Raw genomic sequence first — 25,803 nt, 5'->3', positions numbered from 1 at the left:
TCACGAACCACGAGATCATGACCTGAGCCCAAGTCAGATGCTTAACCAACTGACCCATGCAGATGCTCCCAGTTGTTGTTTTTTAAAGAGCCAGTATCCAATCAAGGATCAAACACTTTATTTTATGTTACATCTTTTGATTCTAGAATACCCTTCTCTTTTCTCCTTTCTGGGGGCATTGATCTTTCGAAGGGACTATGCCAGTCATCCAGTCATCTTGTAGAGTATTCCACGTATTGGCTTTGTCTAATTGTGCCCCCTGGGTGTCTTTAACTTGTTCCTGGATCTCCTCTGTATTTTCTTTAAACTGGAGGTTGCCCCTAAAGGCCTACTTAGAATGTGGTTACATAGTCTGGCCAAGAACACTTCACTTGGCTGTATACAACCACAGATATTTATTCCCTCACAGTTCTGGAGGCTAGAAGTCTACAACAGTTTCATTGGGCCAAAATCAAGTTGTCCACAGGGACTTGTGCCCTCCAGAGACACTAGGAGAGAAGCCATTGCTTGTCTCTTCCAGCTTCTGGTAGCTGTTGGCATTTCTTGTGACTTGTGGTCACATCACTCTAATCTGCCTCTGTGTCACCTTCTCTTCACTCTGTGTTTGTTGAATCTTCCTCAGCTTTCCATATATATGGTTGCATTTAGGGCCCACCAGATAATCCAGGATAATCTCCCCATGTCAAAATCCTTGATTTTTTTTTAAGTTTATTTACTTATTTTGAGAGAGAAACAGCACAAGTGGGGGAGGGGCAGAGAGAGGGAGAGAGAGAAAATCCCAAGCAGGCTCCACACTGTCAGCACAGAGCCCAATGTGGGGCTCCAATCCACGAAGCCACGGGATCATGACCTGAGCTGAAACCAAGAGTCGGATGCTTAACCAACTAAGCCACCCAGGTGCCCCTCAAAATCCTTGATCAGATTACACCTGCAAAGATTCTCTTTTTCCCTAGAAAGGCAGCATTCCCAGGTTCCAGGGGCTAGGATGTGGATATTCTTTTAGGGGGTCATTTTCAGTTTACCACATGCTATGTACTTCACAGGGCCTAGTATCAGGGGGATCATACCTACTTGTCCCATTCTGGTTTTTGTTTGTTTGTTTGTTTTCTTTTTAAAGTAGGCTCCATGCCTGATGTGGGGATTGAACTTACAACCCTGAGATCAAGAGTCATATGCTCCACTGACTGAGCCAGCCAGGCAGCCTCTATGTGTCCCATTCTTCTTCTTCTTTTTTTTTTTTTCTTTTTAAATTTATTTATTTATTTTGAGAGAGAGAGAGAGCATGCATGTGTGCATGCTGGGGAAGGGCAGAGAAAGGGAGAGAGAATCCCAAGCAGGCTCCATGCTGTCAGCGCAGAGCCCTTAAGCAGGGCTTGATCCCACGAACCATGAGATCATGACCTGAGCTGAAATCAAGAGTCAGACACTCAACTGACTGAGCCACCCTGCGACCTCATGTGTCCCATTCTTGATCTCAGCTTGGTTGCCCAGTTAAAGTGGTGACCCCTAGATGTCTTCATTGTTGAGGTACTCTCCCTGCTTGTGATTGGTGCCAAAAAACGAAAATCCATATGAACGAATATCCAGTTCTCTATCAACCTTTAGCCTAATGATTTTAGCAACCACTGAGGATCTTGAGGGGGGATGTGTTCCCTGACCCTTGTAGGGTCCCTGGCTGGGTCTGAAAATTAAGACAAATTAGCAGGAAAGAAGCATACAAATGTACTTAATATAAGCTTTACATGACACTGGAGCCTTCACATGGAAATGAAGACCCAGGGACATGGTGAAACTTACTTGCTTTTCTGTGGGACTGAACAAAGAGGCAGTTGTGGGAAAATGACCAAACTGTGGGGAGGTGACAGGAAATCAGAGTAATTTTAACAAGGTCTCAGTGTAGCATTCACTGAGTCTCAGCCTCTTGTCCTTGAAAATGAGAATGTCTTCCTTCCTCTGGCTAAAGGGAGGACAACTCTCACATGGGAGGTTTATCTCCTGCTTTCAGGAAGAAAAAGGAAGGCCAGAGGGCTCTTTTTGCAGTTGTCGTTTCTCAAGTGCTCTTAATTCAAAATAATCAACATGCCAAGGCAGCATGTTTTGGGGTGATGTGCTCTGAACTCCTTCACCTGAGTTATTTCATTCGTTTGCAAAATGATGATCTAATTTGATTATTATTCCTATACTTATTAGATGATATTCTGCTGTAAAATAAGTAATAAATAACTTATCTCATCAACTGATATTTTGTCTAACTTGAATTACTTGTTCCTGCTGAAAAGGCAGGATAAATGATTCATTCTTTTCTTTTATTTATCGTATAATATGTGTAAGGAGTTGGTATAAAAGTCTCTTCCAATGATGGTAAATGAATTCCCTCTCTTTTTTGTATACATGACACCAGTGAAATTGCCCTGTGGTCCCCTTTGACCTTATCAAATGCCTTGCTGATACCCAGACATGCTAAGACACTGTCCTCCCCTAATCTCCGCTTTTAAAATTGTGGCCAGCAAGGGGAGCCTGGCTCACTCAGTCAGTTAAGCATCTGCCTGCCTCTTGATCTCAGCTCGGGTCATGATCTCACAGTTTGTGAGTTCTAGCTCCATGTCAGGCTCTGGGTTGACAATACAGAGCCTGCTTGAGATTCTCTCTCTTCCTCCCTCCCTCCCTCCCTCTCTATCTCTCTCTCTGCCTCTCCCTCTCTCTCTCTCAAAATAAATAAGTAAACTTAAAAAAATATTGTGGCCAGTGAAATGCTGTTGGGGTTGGCATGACAACCTCAGCAAACCCATGATAGTTCCTGGATATTGCTTGGGCTCCTGCCTCCAATAGTAGTAAGGGCATCTCAACATCTCCAGGGGTTTAATTTTTTTTTTTAACATTTATTTATTTTTGAGACAGAGAGACAGCATGGATGGGGTAGGGTCAGAGAGAGAGGGAGACACAGAATCTGAAACAGGCTCCAGGCTCTGAGCTGTCAGCACAGAATCGACACAGGGTTTGAACTCATGGACCGCGAGATCATGACCTGAGCCAAAATTGGACGTTTAACCGACTCAGCCACCCACGTGCCCCATCCAGGGACTTAAAAATAAAAGAACCTGGGGCGCCTGGGTGGCTCAGTTGATTAAGTGTCCAACTCTTGATTTCAACTCAGGTCATGAGCTCATGTTTTGAGAGATTGAGCCCCACATCAGGCTCTGGGCTTACAGCAGGTAGTTTGCTTCGGATTCTCTCTCTCCCTCTTCCTCTGCCCCTCCCCAACTCGTGCTCTCTCTCACTCTGTATCTCTCAAAATACATAAATAAACTTAAAAAAATATTATTAAAAAAAGTAATAATAACAAATAACAGAACCAAGATCTATAGATGGCAAACAATACATGTCCCTTAAATTGGTTAATTGATAGGAACATAACAATGTTAGATGGGCTTAAGATACTGAGGCAAAAAGCCAATTATCTATATATTATATATACAGTGCATATAATAATTATGTACAGTTTATTACTATTACTTTTTTATTTTTTTTAACGTTTATTTATTTTTGAGACAGAGAGAGACAGAGCATGAACGGGGGAGGGGCAGAGAGAGAGGGAGACACAGAATATGAAACAGGCTCCAGGCTCTGAGTGGTCAGCACAGAGCCCAACACGGGGCTCGAACCCACAGACCGCAAGATCATGACCTGAGCCGAAGTCAGACGCTTAACCGACTGAGCCACCCAGGTGCCCCTACTATTACTTTTTAAAAGTAAGCTCTAGGCCCAAGGAGGGGCTTCAACTCATGACCCAGGCAGCCAGGCGCCCCTAATTATGTACAGTTTAAAGAAGACTAATAACATGTATTATCACTGAACTTAAGATCTGGTGCCGCTAAACTTGTGGCTTGCAAATTTGGAGGCCACAGAGAATGTGATTTCTGGTCCCATCCCACAGGAGTATGAACTTCTCTGAGGAGTTTTCCAGACACGCTTCCCCCACCTGAATCCAGAACAAAGATGGAGGCCAGTTCACCCACTGAAGATACTTGGTTTACAAAAAGAGGCAGCCAGCTTGTGAGCTGTAGTTTGCCAATTTGGTTTTTAGAAATATTGCCTTCAAATATTATTTATCTTGATTCCCGAGTTTTTTGGTGTTCCCTTAAGTTACGCACCCAAAGTACAGTCCTGCTTTGTTGGGGGTAAAGGAGGGGGCAGGAAGAACGTTCTTGTTTAATTTCTAGTCCTCCTCAGGTCCCTGGCTTTATCTTTGGACTGCAAATCTGAGGTCCACTGAAACCCCGATTTTGGCACTGAGCATTGGCTGATGTCCCCAGGGCAAATGGAGCCTCCAAGTCCACTTGATTTTCTGGATTCTTGCTTTCTATTATTTATGGTTTGTGAAGATCCCTTACTTTTGTGTAGGCTAAGCCTTACAGTAAAAATGTGGGTTTTTTTTTTAAAGTTTATTTATTTTGAGAGAGAGTGTGTGTGAATGGGGGAGGGACAGAGATAGAGAGAGAGAGAATACCAAGCAGGCTACATGGAGCCCCATGCAGGGCTCAAACTCAGGAACCACAAGATCATGACCTGAGCCTAAACCAAGAGTCAGACACTTAACCAACTGAGCAACCCAGGCACACCTGACCTTTTCCCACTGTTTTAAGGGCAGCCTGAGGACTGGGAGAGAGAGCCCAGAGTTGGTTCAATTCTGAGCCAAGACGCTGGGGAGGGCTGAGAGTGTGTGAGGGGAGGTGGCTGTGCTAGGGGTGGGCTCCATGCTAGAATATGGCTGCTTACCTAGGAGGCACTCCACCAGGCTTCAGTCTCTAGTCAGCTCCGTCCCATTTGTACAGATAAGCACTATAGCTTCCTCTTCTAGCTTCCTGACATTCCTTCCAATTCCCCCTTTACATTAAAAGAAAAAAAAAAGCCAACAAAAAGTTCTTCTACCCTTTCTGCACACTTGACATTTGTTCTAATCCCGGTTTTCAAACTTGAATGTGCATAAGTCCCCTGGAGAGTTAATACACTGATTGCTGGGCCCCACCCCCAGAGCTTCTGGCTCTGTAGGTCTTGGTGTAGGGGTGGCTTTGGGGTTCTGGACAGGGGGGCAGTCAAGCATTTCTAACATGTTCCCAAGGAGTGCAGATGTCCATCTGGGACGACACTAGCTCCTTACCCACCTAGATTTGTCTTTCCTCCTGTATGAGGCACCCACCATGTGCCATCTGTTGTGGCGGGTATTCAAGATGGGGTGCCTGGCTGGCTCAGTCAATAGAATCTTAATCTCGGGGTTGTGAGTTCGAGCTCCATATTGGCTGTAGAGATTAATTAAGTAAATAAAACTTAAAAAAAAAAGATGCTTGGGTAAACAGGTAGGTTTCAAAACAGCAGGTTAACCCTGCTAGCTTTAAGGGTTATTGGTTTCTTTAGACATAAATTCTTCCTACTTAGTTTCTCTTTTGAGATCTTTTCTACAGTGTTTTGAAGTTTATTCTTTCTGAGTCTAGGCTAAATGTCTAAGAGAAGGTTTCCCAAAGTGCAGTCTAAAGACCCCAGCATCAGCCTCTCCTGCAGTTCCTGTTAAAATGCGAGGTCCCAGGGGCGCCTGGGTGGCTCAGTCAGCTGAGCGTCCAACTTCAGCTCAGGTCATGATCTCACAGTTCATGAGTTCGAGCCCTGCATCGGGCTCTGTGCTGGCAGCTCAGAGCCTGGAGCCTGCTTCGGATTCTGTGTCTCCCTCTCTCTCTTCTCCTCCCCTGCTCACACTCTGTCTCTCTCTCAAAAATAAATAAAGATTAAAAAAAATTTTTTAAAAAATGCGAGGTCCCAGACTCTTACTAGAATACTGAACCTGAAGGTCTGGGGTGGGGCCCAGGGCTCTGCCCCACCCACTCCTGGGGAGAATCCTCTCTCAGCTGAGGGTTGGTGGCTAAGAAGGAACATGGTCACTCTTCACAAGCCTTCTGCCATGTCTACTTCATGACACAGTAGCTCATGGGTCAGACATTCATGGCATCATTTCCTCTCTTTCTTCCAGTATTTCTAATAAAGTTGTTTAGCAAGACTTTGTCAGATGTGCAATTTTTAGTGGTATTAGCAGATGTCCCAACTGCTGCAGATGCCACCCCCTTAATTCTTCCAATGCCATACCTATTTCGTGATCTGCATTAGAAAAGCAGAGCCTGGGGGCACCTGGGTGGCTCATTCCGTTGTTAAGTGGCTGTCTTCGGTTCAGGTCATGATCTTGAGGAATGTGAGTTGGATTCCCATGTCGGGCTCTGTGCTGACAGCTCAGAGACTGAAGCCTGCTTCGGATTCTGTGTCTCCCTCTCTCACTGCCCCTCCCTTGCTCACACTCTGTTTCCCTCTCCCTCAAAAATAAAAATAAACTTAAAAAAAAAAAAGAAAAGAAAGAAAAGAAAAGCAGAGCCCTACAACCAAGCTGCCCAGGGTTCTCTTTTCTTTCTTCCCTCATATATCCCCCTGCTTCCGCCTGCCAGCCAGAGAGTCTTCCTCTCTGTCTCCTGTGTGGTTGGTAACAGTGTGATTTACTGGCCAAGTCAAAGTATTACATCAGCTTACTCACAACTGGCAAGGGAAAGGGGGAAATTAAGCATTTACCCTGCCTTTCCCTACAAACCATGCTTCAGGGTAATCCAACAGCCTTGATGAGGGACAGCTCTTTTTTTTACCGAAGAATTCCAGGTAATAAATGGGGTAGAAATAATAGAATTTAAAAATCAACATTTCACAACCCCTCAAAATAATTGATTCAGGCAAAACCCACCTGTGAATGAAATTGACAGTTGGAAGGTTGTTGGGGGAAACTTACAAAGGAGGGGTCAGGCTGTGGCCATCTGAACCCACTGCTCAATCTCAGCTTTACTCCGAGAGGGAGGGGCAGACAGTACTTGCCCCAGGACTCGGAACAGGAAGCACACAGCACCTGTGAAGGATCTTGTCCCACTGACCACCCCCCCTCCCCAGATGGAATGGGAAGCCAAATCTTCAGGTTTGATCATTGGAAATGTGAAAGACGAAGGAGTTAAATGACACTCTGAGGAAGCTGACAAATCAGAGTGGAACGTTCTATAGGACGAATGCCTTTATTTCTGCATAGGTGTTATCAAGAAAAACAAAGAGGAGAGGTGGGACTATTGATCAACCTAGGTTTAAGACACATCAAAATAAAATGTACAGGGTTTCAGGGTGCCTGAGTGGCTCAGTCGGTTAAGCATCCAATTCTCGATTTCAGCTCATGATCTCATGGTTTGTGGGTTGAGCCCCGCATCTGACTCTGCACTGGCAATGCAGAGCCTCTCTCGCTCCTAAACATAAATAAATAAACTTTAAAAAAAAAAAAAGGAAATACGTAGGTTTTTTGGATCCTGATTTATTTTATTTTATTTTATTTTATTTATTTTATTTTTTGAGAGAGAACAAGCAGGTGAGGGGCAGAGACAGAGGGAGACACAGAACCCAAAGCAGGCTCCAGGCTCCAAACTGTCAGCATAGAGCCCTATGCGGGACTGGAACTCACAAACTGTGAGATCATGACCTGAGCTGAAATCAGCTGCTCAACTGACTGAGCCACCCAGGCACCCCTGGATCCTGATTTGAACAAATCAACTATAAATAAGACATTGAGACATTTGATGAAATTTGCACGTTGACTGGGTATTAGATAATACCAGAGTTAGTTATGGGTGTGCAATGGCATTATGGTTACATAATAAAATGTTCCATTTTAAAGGGTGAGATACACACTCAAGAATGTAAGGGTGGAGGCACCTGGGTGGCTCAGTTTATTGAGTGTTTGACTCGATTTCAGCTCCGCTTATATTTCAAGGTCGTGGGATCCTTGTTGGGCTCCTTGCTGAATGTGGAGCCTGCTTAAGATTCTGTCTCTCCCTCTGCCCCTCTCCCCTGCTCTTGTGCATGAACTTTCGCTCTTAAAAAGAAAAAAAAAAAAAAAAAGGAAAAAAGGTAGGGATGAATGTCACAAGGTCTGATATTTGCTTCAAAGTATTTCAACAAAGAGGGGTGCCTGGGTGGCTCAATTGGTTAAGCATTTAACTCTTGGTTTTGGCTCAGGTCATGATCTCACAGTTTGTGGAATCAAGCTCTGTGTCAGGCTCGGTGTTAACAGTGCAAAGCTGGCTTGGGATTTTTCTCTCTACCTCTCTCTCTCTCTCGCTCAAAAAAAAAAAAAAAATCAAAGTGAAAAAGAAAAAATAAGAAGCAAACGTTGGATACATAGGGTGTACACGGGGTTCATTAACCCGTTTTCTCTACCTTTGTTTTCACAAATGTAAGTCAAAAAATTAAAGTATTACATTATTGACCACAAATTCTGGATAAAATATAACAAAATTAAATTACACCATATCCTCATATACAGTGAGATTATTCCATTTTTTCACTTTTTCTGATGGAATGAATTATCCTAACATTTCTTAGAGAAGGAAGTTGAAAGTAAAATAAACTGCAACTGTATGTCAATGTGACCCTTATTCCTCAGTCTTTGACATTCTTTCATTTTTTAAAAATTTAAAAAAAAAAATTTTTTTTTTTAACATTTATTTATTTTTGAGACAAAGAGAGACAGAGCATGAACGGGGGAGGGTCAGAGAGAGAGGGAGACACAGAATCTGAAACAGGCTCCAGGCTCTGAGCAGTCAGCACAGAGCCCGACGCAGGGCTCAAACTCACATACCGCGAGATCGTGACCTGAGCCGAAGTCGGACGCTTAACCGACTGAGCCACCCAGGCGCCCCTCATTTTTTAAAATTTTTATTGAGGGAGCGGGGGGAGGGGTAGAGGAAAAGGGAGATTTTTTTTTTTTTTTTTTTTTTTTTGAGAGAGAGAGAACATGAGCAGGAAAGGAAAGGAAACAGAGAGAGGAGAGAAGAATCCCAGGCAGGCTCCACATTGTCAGCACAGAGCCCAATGTGGGGCTTGAACTCATGAACCGTGAGATCATGACCTGAGCTGAAACCAAGAGTCAGGATGCTTAACCAATTGACCCACCCAGCGCCCCCTGAGTCTTTGAGATTCAGACCACCAAAGCTTATGTAGGCATTGTATTTTCTTTCCACATGGAGTAAAGGCATGGCTCTTCCACTCATGTGTTCAATAGCATCTGCCTTAGGATGGTGCTATTTTCTCAGGTAAATTGTCACAATGCTTATTTCTCTGCTGGGCTGGGCTGGCCTGGGAAAGGCTTTCCATCTGCATTTCACACACCTGCCCCTGGCTTGATGGAAGACAGTATCCCACTCCATCTCAGATATAAAACAGAGCAGATTGCTTAATATCTCATGGGGCTCCCCCTGCTACTCCTCATGACACCTATGAAGATGAATCTGTTTTTCTGTGATGAGGAAGATGTGAAAGGGAAAAGAGGATTTAACCGCCAAAGTGCTGCGACTTTCATGGGCAACAGCAGCTTCTTCCACAGAGCTCATTCCCAGCCTCTTACAAGTGTACGTGAAGAACACGCATCTGCATGGACAGAACCACAGAGACATTACAAGTGCTCACTCTCCTTCATTAAAAACATTAAGTTTACAAATAGTTCAATTTATAAATAGTCTAGGTGGGTGGCGCACCTAGTTCTTTACCCTGAATGCAAATATTGCCCTTACAGTACTTTCACCAACCTGCTCCATAGCCAGTATCTTACCCTAAAGAGGAAGCTCAGCCTTCCCCAATTCCCTGAGTCCAAATATATTCAATTCCACAGGCCTACCTAACCCCGCCTAAAAAAAGGACCAATCACTGCCCTAGGAAGGCAAAAGGGGGTAGGGGGCCAGAGCCAGCAATGATGTGGAAGGGATGTGCTCCTAAGTGAGGGCAGGACACCCTGTATGGAACAAGCCAGGCTTGTAGTCCTAAAAGAGTGACTTCCCTGTCAAAGAGAAATCGATTTTGCAAAAGGCTACAGTCTACAGGCAGGTGGAACTGTCTTTTAGGCACCTCTAGCAGACCCGCTACGGGCCCATGGTTCTGAAGGCTGAGTCCAGGGCCTTCTACTCTGGTGGCAGGTGTACAGCTCAGAGTGTCCCATACACGCTGACTTTGGCCAGGGAGATACTCTCGGTGTACTGATTCCGGCCTTTCTCATACAGGACGTAGAGCTGGGGGGCCTGGTCCTTCCCGCCTACGTTGCCCTCCAGGGCTGCCAGTGAGGAGTAGCCACTGGGGCCTGGCCACAGCTGGACTGTCTCTTTCCGCCATGATGTACCATTGCTGAAACTCCAACGCAGGGTCAGGTTCACTCCTGGGGAGGGCAGCAGAGTCAGAAAAAGGAGGGTCTGTGGCCACACCCTCTCTAGATAAAAGGGGCTCCCCTGACGACCCCCCGCCCCCAACAGACACTCACGGAACTCTGGATGGGCTGGATTGGAGAAAAAGACAATGCCGGAGCTGGTGGCTACAGCTCCTGCAGCTACCACAGGGTCCACAAGCTCAGGGTCGAAGGTCACATCGCGAGGCCGTATGGTATCACAGGCATCGTAGCTGCGGAGGACAATTCGGCAATGGCAGTGGTAGTTGTTCTGGTTCCGGGCGTTGATGACGACTGAGCCATCTGGGAGCTCATAGGGCTGAAGAGAGGGAAAATGGCTTCAGGAAGACCCAAGGAAGGGGGCAGGGCAAATCCTGGGTCTGTGAGTGAAATGGTGCTCTGGAGGGCAGGGCCTGTGGAGTGGGTGGGGAATAGCCCATGGACTCCTGACCTGGCACTCATCAGGGTTGAAATCGTTTTCCCGCTTGGGCTGGCCATAGGGGATGCCGCTGACCCCACTGCCATAGCGCCAGGTGGCACCGTGATCATCACTGAGGAGGCAGAAGACCCCATCCCGCTCCAGTGTCCCATGGCCACACACGATGAGGCGGCCCTTCTGCGGCTCCCGCTGTTTCTGTGGGAAAGGAAGCTGGATGTCACTGAGGGAGACACTGTAGAGGCTCACAGGTAGAGAAAGAGAACCCATCACCTCCTAAGTGTGAGAATACATCTGGTCCTCTTCAATTCTGTCCTTGGTACTGAGGGTCCCAGGAGGATCCCATAAGTATCCACTGCCTGAATTAAGAAACTCTTGCAGAATAAGCTCCTTTAGGACATCTAGGGTATACACCAGATAGGTTGTGCATCAAACAAGGGGGTCCAGCCACAGAGGTGTATGGGAGCTTAAACCCATGCTTGGTGTGCTCACTCACCAAGCTGTGTACAACCCCCAAATGGGAAGACAATGGCAAAATTCTATCTTTCCTCAGGAGGGGGTTCCTCCCAGGATGCCCCTTTCTTCCAAGGAATCCCATCTAAGAGAAAATCTGACTTCATAAGTCCTTCTCCCTGGGAAAAAGTCTAATTGGGGGCATCTTCCAGACTCTCCAAAAGGCAGCCCCCTCCACCCATCTCAGGATAGAGACCTGAATGCCTGAGCCTGGTCCGGGGGCAAACATCTCGGTGCCAATATCCAAGGAGAGGTTCCGGGGAGGGCTCCAGGAAACACCATCATCTTTGCTCCACACCAACATAGTGGAGGCCACCTGGCAGCCAGCCTTGTGAGCACAGAGGGAATAGAAAAGAAACACCACTCCTGTCTCCATATCGTTCACCACTGCCCCCAGGTTCAGCCCATCCGGGGTGTCCCCATCATCTACAATGAAGGCTGTAGGAGACCATGTGCTGCCTAAAGAAAAAAGAGAAGAAATCCAGGGTGAGCACTCGAAGCCTTTTCTACCTCTCCCTGTTAATTTCCACCTCTTGCTAGGGCTCTAAGGCCTTAGAATGGCCCCAGAGCCCTAAAAACCTGCCTCCCCCACCCCCGCCTTACGTGTCTGACCTTATCTATTCTACCCTTGCTCACTCCATCCTATCCCACAAGCTCCTTCTCATTCCTCAAATAGTTTTCTCCTGGAGAAAAGCCACAGGCTTGTGACATCTGCCTGGTACACTCTTCCTCAGGGTTACTCTCACCTTCTTTACTCAAAAGTCACCTATTTAAAATTGCAACCAATCTGCAACATCTTGTTTTATTTCTCTCCATTATATTTATCCCTTTCCAATACAAAAAATAAACTTGCCTATTTATTATGCTTATTGTCGGTCTCCGCACAGACAATATAAGCCCCACGAGGACAGGGATTTTTGGTCTACTTTGTTCACAGCCATACTCACACAACCTAGAACAGTTTCTGTATATAGCAGGTGCTCAATAAATTTTGAATGTTCAACCCTAGGTGATTACAATTTCCAGATCACTGCTCTGTACTGCTTCCCTCCTTAAGTCCCCTCAGGGACTCAGGCCTCGAGCCTTCCCAGAGGTCCTATGTCAAGAGCCCTTGGGCAGGTCAGTCTCCCCACCCATCCAGCCTAACACCAGCACTTGCCACTCAGGAATCTTTATACCTTGGTCCAAGGACCTACGAAGAGCAATGAACTTGGCCCCCTCATCCGATGTGGACATTTTTCTGGCCTCAGCAAAGGCAAGGAGAGTGCCCTGAGGAGTGGTTGTGATGAGCGGAATTCGGAAGGTGTGCACAGAACCGATCTGCCTCCCGCTTACCCACAGCAGCTGCTCCATGGTCACCAGCGGCTGAACCTGCGAAGGGAGGAGGAAGGATCAATACAAATTTGACTTCAGGTTTTAGGACGGTTGAATAGTGGCTCCGAGTCGAGTGTCCCTGGGAAAGACGGGGTGCTGGGAATCAGAGTGGGAGGGGGTGTGTGTCCTAGAATAAGGAAGGGGAACCTGAGGACAGTTTGGAACAAAGCTGGGGGCTCGGAGCGGGGGAAGGGCTCTGAGGGGAGAAGGAACCTTCTGGGAGGTTGGAGGTGGAGAAGGAGCTGGAATGAAGAGGAGACTCAGAGGGCAAGAGGACAAGGACCCGCTGAGGAAGAGGGGTTGGGAATGGATGGAGGAAACGGGGTCCGAGAGCGGCGGGAGAGTCCCTCGGAGGAGAGGGATCTCAGCAGCCCGCGTCCCGGGGGACGCTGGATACAGACCACCCGCGTGGGTCGGGGATGGGGATATACGAGGGGAGACTCACCAGGCTGAAGTCATTCTTTGCCCAAGCGCCAGATTCTGCCAGAGACAAAAGCAGCAGGAAGATGATCGTGGCCAATACCTGAACTCTACAGCCTCCCCAGAACCCCGGCATCCGCGGGTCCCTGGGTCTGCCCAGGAGCACTTGTCCGGCTCGATCCGCCATCATCTCTCCCCGGGCAGCCAGACCCAAGCCCCCTGGGTTAGACGCGGGCTGGCGTCTGTCAGCTGACCGGGCCCTTTAAATGCTAGCTATTCCCTCCCCACCACCCCCACCCGTCCCGAGTCGAGCCACCTGCCGCACTTCCGCGACTCTAATTGGCTGACTCCTCTCTCTGACTCCCCACATGACCTTTTAGCGCCTTGGAGCTGGACCCTCCAATTGGCTCTTTCTGAAGCCCCAGAGCCTGTGACCTGGACTTCATCCCAGCTTATTGGCTGGGATGAAGAAGAGGCTGGCATCATTCCGCAGGAACCTTTTGGTTGGCCGTGGCACCGGGGAGCGTCATGGGGGCGGAGCCTATTTTAAAGGGCTAGTGGCGAAAAAAAAAAGCGACCAAAAAAAGGACTGCATGTCATGGAGGGAATGAAAGTCTCAGACTTTTTGAGAAAACAAAATATCAACCTTTAATAAATTTTTTTAAACTACAAAATCGAGATCTGGAAGGAGGGGTGAGGCTGGGAGGCTGTACAGGAGGGGTGCAGCCCTGAATCAGGGCCGCATCTTTCATTTCTTCCTCTTCTTGTCCCCCGGGAGCGCTTCGTTCTTCTTGCCTAGAATCTTCAGAAGGGCTGTGGGCATGTAGTACGGCTTGTTCAGGGAGCCGTCATTCCTCTCCAGGTCTTCCACTGAGCCGCAACACAGACCGTTAGAGCGGACCCTCTGGGGCCACCCCACTCCCCGGGAAAATCAGGGAAGACGAGACAAGCTGCCTGGTTTTAGGCTGCAACGCCACGGGCTGTTCTTTTCGGGTCAGGTTTTGTAACCTACTGGGTAGGTTATATAATTTGTTTCTCATCGGTAAAGTGTGATCAATAATATTTCATAGCGTGGTAACGCTAACAACAACAACAACAACAACAACAACAACAACAAAATGCATGTCAATCGGGTATTACAGATTGGAGTAGGTACTAAATCTTGAATGTAGAGTTGACCCTTGAGCGACACATGGGCTAAGGGGCGCTGACCTCAGTGCAGTCAACAATCCACCTATGACTTTTGATTCCCCAAATTTAATAGCCTACTGTTGATCCAAAGTTGGACTGATAATATAAACAGACAAGACATATGTTGTATGTTATATATACTGTGTATTGTATTCTTACAATAAAATAACCTAGGGAAAAAATGTTAAGAAAATCCTAAGAAAGAGAAAATACATTTACAGTATTGTACGGTATTTATCAAAAAGAATCCACACTTAAGTTGATCTGTGGAGTCCAAACCTGTGTTGCTCAATGGTCAACTGTATGTAGGAGGGTAAGAAAATCCCCACTCACTACAGCCATCTGCTGGGAAGTCTTTTGTGACTAACTTCTAGTTAGGGAAGGGTACCAGAGTCCTCTCCCCTGAAATGTTCTTTCTTGGGGGACCCTGCCAATTAGCAAACTAGCAAAGTTGTTGTTAACTAGCAAAATTGCTGTTTCTAAAAGCACCAGGTCTCCAAAAAACCCTAAATAATCTGGCACCTTGAAATTTGGGAGAACTGGTAGAGGGTGTCTACTTACAGAAACAGAGAAAGAGTGTGTCCACACACATGCCAAAAACACTGAAGAAGCCGTTGGCGATGACGTAGGCTCCCAGGATGGAGACCTGGAAGATACAGGACGTGTTAGACTTCCTTTGGGGGGTTGCTGGACCGCAAGGCAGAGCCAGGGAATCACTCACCATGATGGGCAGCCAGTAATAGTTGAGGGAGGGGCTCTCAAAATTTGTGCCCAGCCCCTGGATTCGACCGGTGAAAAAAAAGAAGGACAGGACCCCTGTGGGAGAGGTCTGGAGGTCAGTGTCATCCCTTCTCTGAGGTCACCTGTTTGGCTGCCCTGTGCCCCTGCCCTTTGTGCCTGTAACTCCCAGCCCTGGTTCTTACCAACACCTCCAACCACCAGCAGCTTCCCAAAGAACAGCAGCAAGTCTGTAACTTTGTCCAGAACGACCACCCTGTATGGCAAGTTGGGGTGGGTCGGGCATGAGGGAACTGGCAGAGTTAGAAATGGGACTGGCTATATAAGTTGCTGTGTCAGATGTAAAACGAAAATTGGTCACATTTGAAGATGGATGGAGGCAGCAGAACATTAAACCAAGCTCGAGGCCCTCTGAGCACAGCATGCCCAGGAACCCGGCCTTGGGTGGGAGATCATGGGGGTGGGGGACAACCTGACCTGACAATGTTCCGCATGAGCAGCATGAAGGCATTTTTGGCTGAGACACAGAAATTCTTCCCGTAGATGGCAATCTGAGTGAGGTCGAAAGATCAGAGTTACCTGTGCACAGCTTACCTGGGCCAGGGCAGGGGCCTGGGCCAAGGGACCCCAGAGCAAGGGGCTGCTTGTGTAGGAGGGCTTACCATGATGTAGGCATTGCGGTTTAGGAACTTGATAAACTTCTCCAGGCACCAGAGGCAGCACTTAAAGCAGCACATGATGCAGCGGGCCACAGGGTTCTGGGCTCCTGGGAGTAAAGGGGAGCGGGGGGGGGGGGGGACGACTTATGTTTGGTCACTGGCCCCTGACAGCCGCTCCCCAAGGGGCTAGCTGCTCACCTCTCAGTTTGTTGTCAATGTACTCCAAAACGACCCGGGCTATCTGCACAAGGGTCAGGATGAGGGCTCCAAAGGCTAGCGACCCAGTGTGGTATCTGCAGAGGGGTTAAGTAGAGGCAGCTCCAGGACCCCTGGACTCCCATGCTCACAATTCCCAGCTCCCTGCCCCAGGCTTACCGGAGTGTGCGGATGAAGGCAGAGATCAGGGGGAAGGTGGGGATGTCCCGACGCTTGTCCAAGGCCCAGTAGAAGGAGGCAAAAGCCCCAGCCAGGACACACTGGCCCAGGGCCAGTACCCAGTTGAGGGTCCAGAATAGCCCAAGGACCCCATAGATTTGCAAGTTGAAGAGAGAACGCTTTACCAGACCCGTGGATGAGTAGCTCTGGAAGATGCACATCAGTCCTGGGCATGAGGAGTTCACGGGTTGGGCCTGGGGGTGACAGAGTAGAGTCATTCCCAGCCAACTCCTGCCACTCCCAGAGTAGCAGCCTCCCTGAATTGGGGAAGCCATTTCCTTCCAGAAGATTCTTCTCCAGGTTCAAGTTGGGTTCAGATTGCCTATCATGTGAGAGTAATTAGTTTTCCCTCAGTCTCCATATGGACACAAGAGCATCCAGGCCTCGTGGGCTGAGCCTTAATGGCGTGAAGGCAGTGTGACCAGCACCTTGGCACCCAATCAGCAATCCCCTCTAAAATAGCCTCTGCAACTTCCACTGAATGCTTTCTAGCGAAAATGAACAGACTGGGTATTAGCTGGTATTAAGGAATCATTGCTAACCTTGTTGGGTATGATAGTGGTATAGTCGTTATGCTTTTTAAAAATCCTTATCTGTTGCGGCACCTGGTGGGCTCAGTCAGTAGAGCATGTGACTTTTGATCTTAGGGTCAAGCCTCACATTGGGGGGTAGAGATTACTTTAAAAAAAAAACAAAAAAAAAAAACCCCGGGGTGCCTGGGTGGCTCAGTCCAACTCCTGCTCAGGTCATGATCTTGTGGTCCGTGAGTTCAAGCAGCGCATCAGGCTCTGTGCTGACAGCTCGGAGCCTGGAGCCTGCTTCAAATTCTGTGTCTCCCTCTCTCTCTCTGCCCCTCCCCCACTCATGCTCTGTCTCTCTCTCTCTGTGTCAAAAATAAATAAAAACATTAAAAAAAAAAAAGAGTCCTTATCTGTGGAGATCCATCCTGATGTGTCTACAAGTGAATTGGCGCTCATGTCCAGAATTTACCTTTAAAAACTCCAGAAAAAAAGAATTGCAGGGGTGGGGAGGAATGGATGAAACAGGACAGTGGGAAGTTGAGGGTTTGTGTGTGTTTGAAAATTTCCATGATAAAAAGTAAGAAACTGAAATTTAAAAACCACCCTGTCCAGCAAATGTGACAAAAATCTTGATAATTGCTGAAATTGCTCAGTGTATGTTTGAAATTTTATAAGAAAATAAACTACTTTGCCCTTTGTGTGGCTTTGTGTCAGTCTCTGCTGCTAGATCCTGAGCAAGTCGAAAGCAAGAACCAGGTCATTTGCAGCTTTGCATACCTAGTGCCTGGCACATGGTGGGTCCTCCCTAATGTAAACCAGTCTCCCTCCCCTTTTATAGAGTGAGCTGATGCCTGTGCGTCCCAGCTCAGATGAGTTGGCCACATGAAAGCTCTGAGGACAGCAGATTGCGGGCAGTTCAGTGCCACTTTCTGAGAGCCTGCAGGGAGTGTGGGGAAGGCCGAGTCCCACCCGCCTCTTGCCTAGGGTGCCGCCATGTTCCCAGGGAGAAAGACTTCAAAAGACTAAGCAAAACTGGAGCACCTGGGTGTCTCTGTCGGTTAAGTGTCACACTCTTGATCTCAGGGTCATGAGTTCAAGTGTTGCACTGGGCCCCGTGCTGGGCTTGAACCCTATCTAAAACAAAAACAACTAAACAAAAACGCATCTACAACTGTCAGCTCTTATCAGGTGCCAGACATTGTTCAAAGCACTTTATGTGCCCAATGTTGTTTAATCTTCTCAGCTCCCCTGAGGACAGATATTAGGATTATCTCCATTTTACAGATGAATGGACTGAGACTGGAGACTGAGTAGCTAATGTCCTCCTGGCAGAGGCAAGTCCAGGGGAGGAGTGGGAAGTGCTGGTAGCCAGCTTTCCCAGGGCCAGTATGCCTTCTCTTCCAGCCTCAGTTTCCTTCTCTGAATAAGGAGGTAGCTCGGCAGGAGTACTGGATCTGGAGTCCAGTGCTGGCTCCCTTTCTGGCTCTGCTGGGGGCCTGTTGTGTGACCTTGAGTGAACTCCTTTTTCTCTCTGGTCCTCAGTCTCTGCTGCACAATGAGGGATTTGGAGCAGTTGGCCCCTAAGGTCACTTCACCCCCATGGATGCCTCCATGTCCACCCTAAGTCCCCTCACCATGGGGTTGCATGATGTATTCATTTGCACTTTCTCGCAGCTGGGCAAACTGGCGTTGGGTGCCCAGAGGACATATTGGGGTTGCCCCGATGTGGCCAGGTACCCAGAGGGGAGTCAAGGAAAGCATAGTCACATGGCGGTCTCTACAGGTCTCCTCCTCAGAGACCCATTCCCAGGTACTTGTGCAGGTCGTTCACTGCACAAAGGATTGGAATTCAGCCTGGGCTCACTCCTTCAACTCTGTCCAGGGGCAGGCCTGTGTCTGCCCAGGGGAAGGGGCACCTTCTTCCAATTGCACTAAGGCATTTTATAGGTGAGTATTGCCCCTCCCCTCCCCCCAGGAGGACCTGGCCATGTGAACAAAGGATACAGGGCGGTCATGGCCCAGTAGACAATGCAGATGAGCAGGAGGACAAAGGTGACCAGCGGGTAGAACATGGTAGACATCATGTGCCCCACAGCCCTGTAGGAAGGTAAGAATAGTCTACCAGCATGGCCCCGGTCCCCAGCCCCCACCCAGCTTCTCATGGGGCTGACCCTGGCAAGGTCCCCACCTCTGTCCTTGCCAGGGTCTGCTCTGTCCCCCCAGGCTGGGCACATAGGAGGTGCTAATTGAACAAACTGAATTGAATGAATCAGGCGCTAGGGACCCTTGGAGGAAATTAGAATCACAGAGAAGCCATCTGGGCAGCTTCTGGGAGAGTAAGGGAACAGGGTCCTCAAAGTATGGTCTCTTGATGGTCCTAGTTGGGAAAAAGCTGCTACTTCTCCTCCGTGTGTCTGGGCTCCTGCTGGGCTCCAGCCCATCAACCGCAACCACCACCACCGCAGCTAACACTCAATCCTCCTAATGGAGGGTCTGCTTCACGTTCTGGGAACCTGACAAGACACTAACTCACTTAATCCTCATGATAACCCTACAAAGTAAGAACTATTATTACCCCCATTTTATAGATGGGCAAACCGAGTCTCAGAAAAACGGAGTCAAACGGCAGTGTTAACCACTGCATAATTCTGCCCTTCCCCTCCAGGGCTCCCTGCCACCTTCCCAGAATTGCCGTTCCATGCCTGCACCCCCCGTCCTCTGCCCCATCTCCCTCCCGGACAGGCCCTGACTTGCTGGCCTCCTTCAGGAGGGCGATGGCGATGCGAATCCGCTGCCGCAGGAAGATGAGCATTAGCAGCAGGATGCCTTCAAGCACAGCCAGCACGATCACTGAGGGCGGAGAGGGGGCAGAGGGGCCTCCGTCAGGCCCAGGGCTCAGCATGGCCCGGGGCAGCCCTCAGGTGGCTGGAAGTCCAGAGGTGGGCAGGGCACTCACAGGCCACCAGCCAGGTCTCCTGGACATTGCGGTAGGCGCTGAGGTTGGTGGTGATGCCCTGCTGAGTGATGGAGGCGCCCTTGTCCCGCAGCACTCGGTACTCCATCCAGCAGTGGTAGATGCCATATGCCAGCACGCCCAGCACCCCGAGGATCAGCACCAGCACCAGGGGCCCGGCCACCAGGCGAAGAAGCAGGATAAACAGCAGGCTCAGGACCAGAGCCACACCTAGGGCACTGGAGGCAGGGTGAGGTAGTTGAGGGTCAGACCTCAAATCTTCTCCCCTTCAGAGGCCCCCAAATGCCTCACATGCCCAATGTCCCCAGAGGTTAGTCCCCCTATCTCTTATAAATCTTGGTGGGTTTGGGGACAGGGGCCCCGGCTCCTTCGCCCCTGTCCAAAGTTTCTGTTTCAGACATTAGGGTCGGGGACAGAGGATCGGGGAGGGCAGAAGGGAAGGAGTGAGCAGCGGAATCGGTGACTCACACAAGAATCCAATACCAGGATTGGGCAAAATCTTCAAAGATCTTAACACTGATGTCACGGGCATTGAGGCTGTCAAGAAGACCACTGTTGGGGAGAGACAGAGTCAGAGGGGTTGTGTGCGGGAGGGGTGTAGGACAGAGATGTGGGGGCAGGAGGATGCCCACCTGATTCCCTGGGAGATGGAGGTGTTACTGGAAATCCCTGGGAGTTCAGGTGGAGTACTGTTCAACAGTGGAAGGCAACGCCCCAGAGCTGGAGGGAGAGAGCCGGGGCTCCTGGGTGGGAGGGCCCAGAGCTTTGCCTTTGAAAGCCTCTGGTCTCCACCCAGCCCCCTAGTGGGCTTAGGGAAGGGAGGAGAGGTGGGCTTTGCTGCTCCCCACTCTCACCCTCCCTCCAGCTGCTCTTGACTCCCCAGCCAAAAGAGAGCTCATGCCCCAGGGAGCCCAGTCCAGGCTTCCTTCTCTGTCTCTGAATACCCCCTTCCCCCACCTCCTTGCCGCTCCTGGGTTCAGACCCTAATTTCCTCTGGCCTAACTCTTACACTCCACCCCAACCTTGCCACCCTTCCACCCACCCTCTACGTGGGTGCTAGGGAGACCATGCCTCACCATTACAGGGCTCTAGGTCATTCTGCTGCTCAGACACTTCTAGGAGCTCTGCCCAGGAGTGCCCATGCTCCCTGGCCAGGCTTCAAGGCCCCCACCGGCTGAGCTCAGCCCAGTTTCCCCTCACCTCTGTGCTTCTGCTCTCCCTGCTCCTCTCTCTGAATGTTCTCCCTCCAGAAATCCCTTCCATCTCACCTCTTCCAGGAAACCTTCTGACCCCTTCCCCATCTCCTGATGCATGTATCATGTGCCTACAGAGGCATGTATCTCCATCCTCACAATGACTTTGGCCGGCAGGCTGGCTTTGACATTTACATTCTTAAGATGAGGAAACAAAGCTCAGAGAGGATACGTAATTGGCCCAAGACCATACAGCTGGAAAGTGCTGGAATCCAGATATGATTTGGAGCATTCATTTGAGATACTTTTTATAGCATCTATATTGAGAATCAGATATCTTTTCTCATGTTATAATTAAAGTTTTTTCTCTTAAAAAATAACATGTACTATTGGAAAAAAGAACATATAGGAAGAATGAAAAAGTTGACTGTGATCCCACCACCTGGCCACGTTTGCTTGTACGTTTGAATGGACATCCGGTCTATTTCTGATTCTCGGGCAGTGTCTTTGTGAACACCTCTGATCTCTGTACCTAAAACGTAGCTCAAGCTGGGAGCAGTTTCATCTGCCCTGCGTCTATCTGGGTGCCTGGTGCACAACAGACACAGGGTCTGTCTGTAGGGTCCTGCTGCACAGGAAGATCAAGACCTGGTGCTGATTCCAATTCTGTCACGCAAGCTGTATGACTTGGCTCTCTCTGGGTCTGCCCTCCTCACCTGAGCAATAAAATCATAGGACTAGAGGATGCCTGAGGAAGGAGCACAGCTTCTCACCTGGAGCGGAAGGGAGGAGGAAACTGGGGCAGAGCTCTTGTTGCAGGCTTTGGATCACTGGCTGGGGGTGGGGGGAGGACATACAGACACACACAGAGCAGGATGAAGGAGTGAGCTCCCTCATCACCACCACCACCGTAATCACCTACCCAACTCCTCCTCACCCCCACCCATGTGCTCCCCCTTGACCACAGCGATGACATTGGAGGCTGCTCTCACCATGTCCCAGGGCACCCCTGGCAGACAAAAGTTCCTGTTTGCAGTGTAGAAGACCTCCCCAACCTTCTGTGAGAACTGGTTTACTTCCACGGTCCATGCGACCTCTGGGCAGGAGGACACGCATACCTGGGGGCAGAGAGCATGCTGAGGGGCTGGTACCCAGACCCTGGGGGAGATCTGGGCAGAGGCAGGTCCCAGGCTCTGACCTGGGGTGTGGGACACTGCAGGCCGTTCTCAGCCACCGTGATGATGTTGGTGGTCAGGACGCAGCTGAAGATGTTGAAGTAGAGAAGATACGGTTTATCTCTGCAGGAGGGAAGGAAGTGTGGGCATCAGGGCCTGGTCAGGTGTGCGGAGAGGGGAGGACTGCCAGGGCTGTGTCTCAAGAGTACAGTGGGCCCAGCCGGGGGGGCGGGGTGGGGCAGGTCCATACCATGAGACACACCACGGAGCTCCTGCCCTTAGGAAGCTCAGGCTAGGGAGATACAGGGGCCACCCAGAAGATTTCCCAGAGTTAATGGAACATCGAAATTGCTAACAAATGATTAAGAGGTTTATGACCTTGAGCAAGTCATTTAACTGCCCACTGCCTCAATTCCATCAGGTGTAAGATGATAGTACCTACTTCATAGGGATTAAATGAGTTTGTGTGGGCAAAGTACGCTGCCTGGAACATAGCACACACTGTAACTGCTCAGGTTTTATTATTTACTGAAAGTTTCCTGCATGAGGAACTGATGGCATCACTTGGGGGATCACCCTTGTGTTTCAGATGAGGAAATCAAAGCTCAGAGAAGTTGAGTACCTTGCCCAAGGCCATACAACCAGAACTTATTAGCCTGGTTGGGGATTCAAATACCAAACTCTGAACTTGAAAATCCATGCACTTAACCATGACTCCGCCTCCTACTTTGGGGGGGCGGAAATCAGAAGCCAGGTGCCCAGGATTGGAGGCTGCTCAACATGGCCTAGAGTGGTGAGATTCAGGAAGGGTGGTGGGGGGTGGGCAGCAGAGGAAGGCTCTGGAGCTTGAGTGTTGGGGTTCTCTGCCCACCACCCACCTCACCTCCTCCTTTGTGTCCCCTTTTCCTTCCTTCATACTCACTTGTTGGCCCCCACCCCGCAGTAGGCCCCAGTAGAGTTCCTGGGGTAGAGGACCTGCCGGGGGTCTCCGTACACCCAAGCTGGAAGCAGATGCAGAGATGAATCACTGGAGGGAGGGAATTTCGGGGGCGGGGAGGAGCCATGGGGATGGTCCCTCCCCAGGTTATTGCCCCAGCCATGGCCCCAGCACAGCGTAGCTGGAAACTCACCCACGATCCCCACCACGATGTAACCCAGAATGAAGAGAAGGAAGAGGATACAGCAGACGATATCTGTACAGCTCCTGGGAGAGAAGTGGGGGAAGTTTTTGGAGAGGGGATGTGGGGAGTATGGTCTGGAGGAGTCACGGGCTGGAGAGTGGGGGGATGTTGGAGGGTGGGTACGTTTTATTTTATTTCTTTAAGAAAACCTCTCACAAGGCATCAGGAAATAAATAAGAAGCACTTGTTTCCATTTGTCGGGGCAGGGGCCACAAAAGAACAAAATACCATTTTTCTCGGTGAGTAAACTTTCTTCTGAAGTATGACACAGAAAAGTACACAACTTGTAAGTGCTCAGCTGGATGAATTTTCCCAAAAAGCAAAGGCCTGTGTAGCCAGCTCCCAGGTCAAGAAACCAGGTGAAGACTATCACTAGCACCCCAGAAGCCCCCGTGTGCCCCCTCCAGACACAAGAATCCCCCCAAGGGCCCCATTCTCTTGAGGCAGGAGTTTTGTTTCCTTCTTTCTTTCTTCTTCTTCTTTTTTTTTTTTATAAGCTTTTTACCAATATTTCAGCAAATACAAAGCAAAACCAACCTCCTCCCCCCTCCCCCCACCAGTTGGGGCAGTGCCCAGAACTCACCTGTTCTTGATGGGACCTCGAAAGGAGGGGTCATACTTGGCTGGTTTCCCTGAGGGGCACAGGGAGGAGTGCAGTGTGAGACCCTGAGTGAATGTCTCTTCCCATCTCCTGTCCCTCCCACATCCTCCCTTACAGCATTATCCTACCCTGGCCCAGGATCCTTCCTGGGCCTCAGGAGTTTGCGGGGAGACGGACAGGGGCAGGGCTGACTGGAGAGGAAACTGGAGAGCAGGAGAGGTAGGATCAAGGCCTGGTCAGCAGCCTGACTGCTTACCATGAATTCTACCAAGGTGGCCTTGGAGGGAGGGGAAAAAGGGGCCTTAACAGGTTCTTTCCAGCTCATACCTCAAGGCTGGCAGCCAGGGAAATAGCCTTTGCTTTCTGTCCCCATCCTGGCCCTTTTCTCTTGTGTCTCCCTATGGCTGGGATGTGGGACTCTGAGTTAAGCCATCTCAGTGGCTCTCATGCCCCAATCCTTATCCCTTTCCCCTCCCTGTACCCAGTCCAGGGTGGGCACAGGTCTAGAGCACCTCAGGGAGGTCACAGCCCCTCCCCACAGCTGCCCCAGGCCCTACCTCCACCCTCTGGCCCAAGGCCATAGGGAAAGAGCCAAAGGCATTAACTCCTGCAGGGCCGGGGCATGGACGGCCCCTGTAAACCCTGATCCCCAGGCTCCTGCCAGTCTCTGGACGAGCGGTCAGGGTGACACCTGAGCCTGGCAGTTGAGATTGTGGCCGTTTGAGATTGTGGCCATGTCCTGTTCCTGGTCCTCCCTGAGTACACACAGGGAGGAGCTGGGGCCAGGCAGCTTAGGGTCCTGTGTGGGCACAGAGGAGGGAAGGGTTGGGCAAGAGTGTGGGAAGGGGTGGGATCTGTTGCTCTGGACTCTGTCCCTCCATGGCTCTCGGATATGAGATCAATGATTGACCCAAAGCTGCTCCAGGAAGTTGACCGGGGAGTCCTTACTGCTCCTTCCCCTAGCGTGCTTAGGAACTCAAGCTATGCCTCTGGGAGGCCCCTCCCTTGGGGTTCCCTCCCCTCCAGACCAGGAGCTCAGACCCCCAAACCCCAAGGGACCCCTGCAGGCAGGCTCCGAGCCCTTACTGCTCACAGGGGTCCCAGAGGCTGTGTCCCAGTTTCCTCTCCTCTCAGACTGCCCCCCACCCCTAATCTTAGGGGTCTCTGGGACAGGCTCCTAGCCCCTGTTCCTTATGGAGATTCTGCAGATAGGCTCTCTACTTCCTCTCCCCTCAGACCCTACCATTCTCAGGAACCTCTCAACCCCCTGCCTGGATCTCTCATGATACCCTGAGAAGGCTCCCCCTCCTAACAGAGACCTCAGGGGCAGGCCGTGGCCCCTTCTCCACAGAGATCCATAGCCCTAACTCCTCATAGGGACCCCCAAACACACCCCAGTCCTGCTGTCACTGTTCACAGAGACTCTGGCAGGCAGACCTCTAGTACCTTTTCCCCTCAGAGACCCCAGAGTCCAGGCTGGAACTCCTCCTCCTCACAGGGACCCCATTCCTCCTGATGGGGGCCAGACCCCGGCCTCACCACAAGCTCTGCAGCACATAGACCCTCCCAGTCCCTGAGCCCCATCCTTCTGCTCAGGCCCCTGACCCTGCCTCCTTCCCTTCAGGCTTTGCTTCCCAGGGCCCTGCCCTGCGGGACCCAGATTCCACATCTAACTTCTCATGGTGACCCCAGCTTCACTCCCCAAAGTCTCCTCAGCAAAGGCCCCAGGCCCCTAAACCCAATCCTCTTCGCAGGACTCTGGTTCTACTTCCTCCCATCAGCTCTTTTCTGGGCCCTCCCTTCAGGGACCCAGAACTCCACTCAGCTCCTCTCGGGGCCAGCCCCAGCCATCATTCCCCTAGAGCAGGCCCAGGCTGGCCTCCCCTCCGAGGGTCCCGGGCCTCTACCCTAGCCTTGCCCTCAGACTTACCATAGGCCTCATCCCCGTCCTGTTTTCCCCCCATGGCTCAGTCTCCAGAGTGATTGGAGCCAGGGAGACCTAGCAGCTCACCTGCCGCCCGCCCCGCCCTCCCACACGTCACAGCCCCACCTCCGCCTATGGTCCTGACACATTCTAGTTCCTCCTTCCAACTCCGTGCCTGGGCAGTGCCCTGCTGGAGGG

The 25,803-nt window shown here is 50.0% G+C and overlaps 2 protein-coding genes across 3 annotated transcripts; both read right to left on the bottom strand.

Annotated features, from left to right (window-relative positions):
• Positions 1–9,515: 9,515 nt before the first annotated feature.
• Positions 9,516–13,283, bottom strand: NEU1 (neuraminidase 1). The gene is made up of 6 exons (XM_019438772.2): positions 13,039–13,283; positions 12,398–12,590; positions 11,416–11,678; positions 10,722–10,904; positions 10,367–10,589; positions 9,516–10,264 (listed from the first exon to the last, which is right to left on the bottom strand). The coding sequence occupies exons 1-6, from the start codon at positions 13,201–13,203 to the stop codon at positions 10,038–10,040; spliced, it is 1,254 nt and encodes a 417-aa protein (XP_019294317.1). The 5' UTR covers positions 13,204–13,283; the 3' UTR covers positions 9,516–10,037.
• Positions 13,284–13,635: 352 nt separating this feature from the next.
• On the bottom strand, positions 13,636–25,709 carry SLC44A4 (solute carrier family 44 member 4). 2 transcript variants are annotated; one of them, XM_019438770.2, is made up of 21 exons: positions 25,612–25,709; positions 23,664–23,712; positions 23,030–23,103; positions 22,822–22,900; positions 21,923–22,022; positions 21,717–21,842; positions 21,498–21,558; positions 20,164–20,251; positions 20,000–20,083; positions 19,514–19,749; positions 19,308–19,407; positions 18,562–18,654; positions 18,192–18,294; positions 15,977–16,230; positions 15,800–15,894; positions 15,605–15,708; positions 15,420–15,493; positions 15,128–15,198; positions 14,926–15,020; positions 14,766–14,850; positions 13,636–13,883 (listed from the first exon to the last, which is right to left on the bottom strand). In XM_019438770.2, the coding sequence occupies exons 1-21, from the start codon at positions 25,643–25,645 to the stop codon at positions 13,762–13,764; spliced, it is 2,127 nt and encodes a 708-aa protein (XP_019294315.2). In that variant the 5' UTR covers positions 25,646–25,709; the 3' UTR covers positions 13,636–13,761. The 2 variants fall into 2 exon arrangements, with proteins under 2 accessions (XP_019294315.2, XP_019294314.2); XM_019438769.2 differs by lacking the exons at positions 19,308–19,407; positions 19,514–19,749.
• Positions 25,710–25,803: the final 94 nt, after the last annotated feature.

This window comes from Panthera pardus, unplaced genomic scaffold, assembly GCF_024362965.1.
Source record: "Panthera pardus isolate Hobbes unplaced genomic scaffold, ASM2436296v1 HiC_scaffold_17, whole genome shotgun sequence".
NCBI classification, from domain to species: domain Eukaryota; kingdom Metazoa; phylum Chordata; class Mammalia; order Carnivora; family Felidae; genus Panthera; species Panthera pardus.
This window is presented reverse-complemented; position numbering and strand designations above follow the sequence as displayed.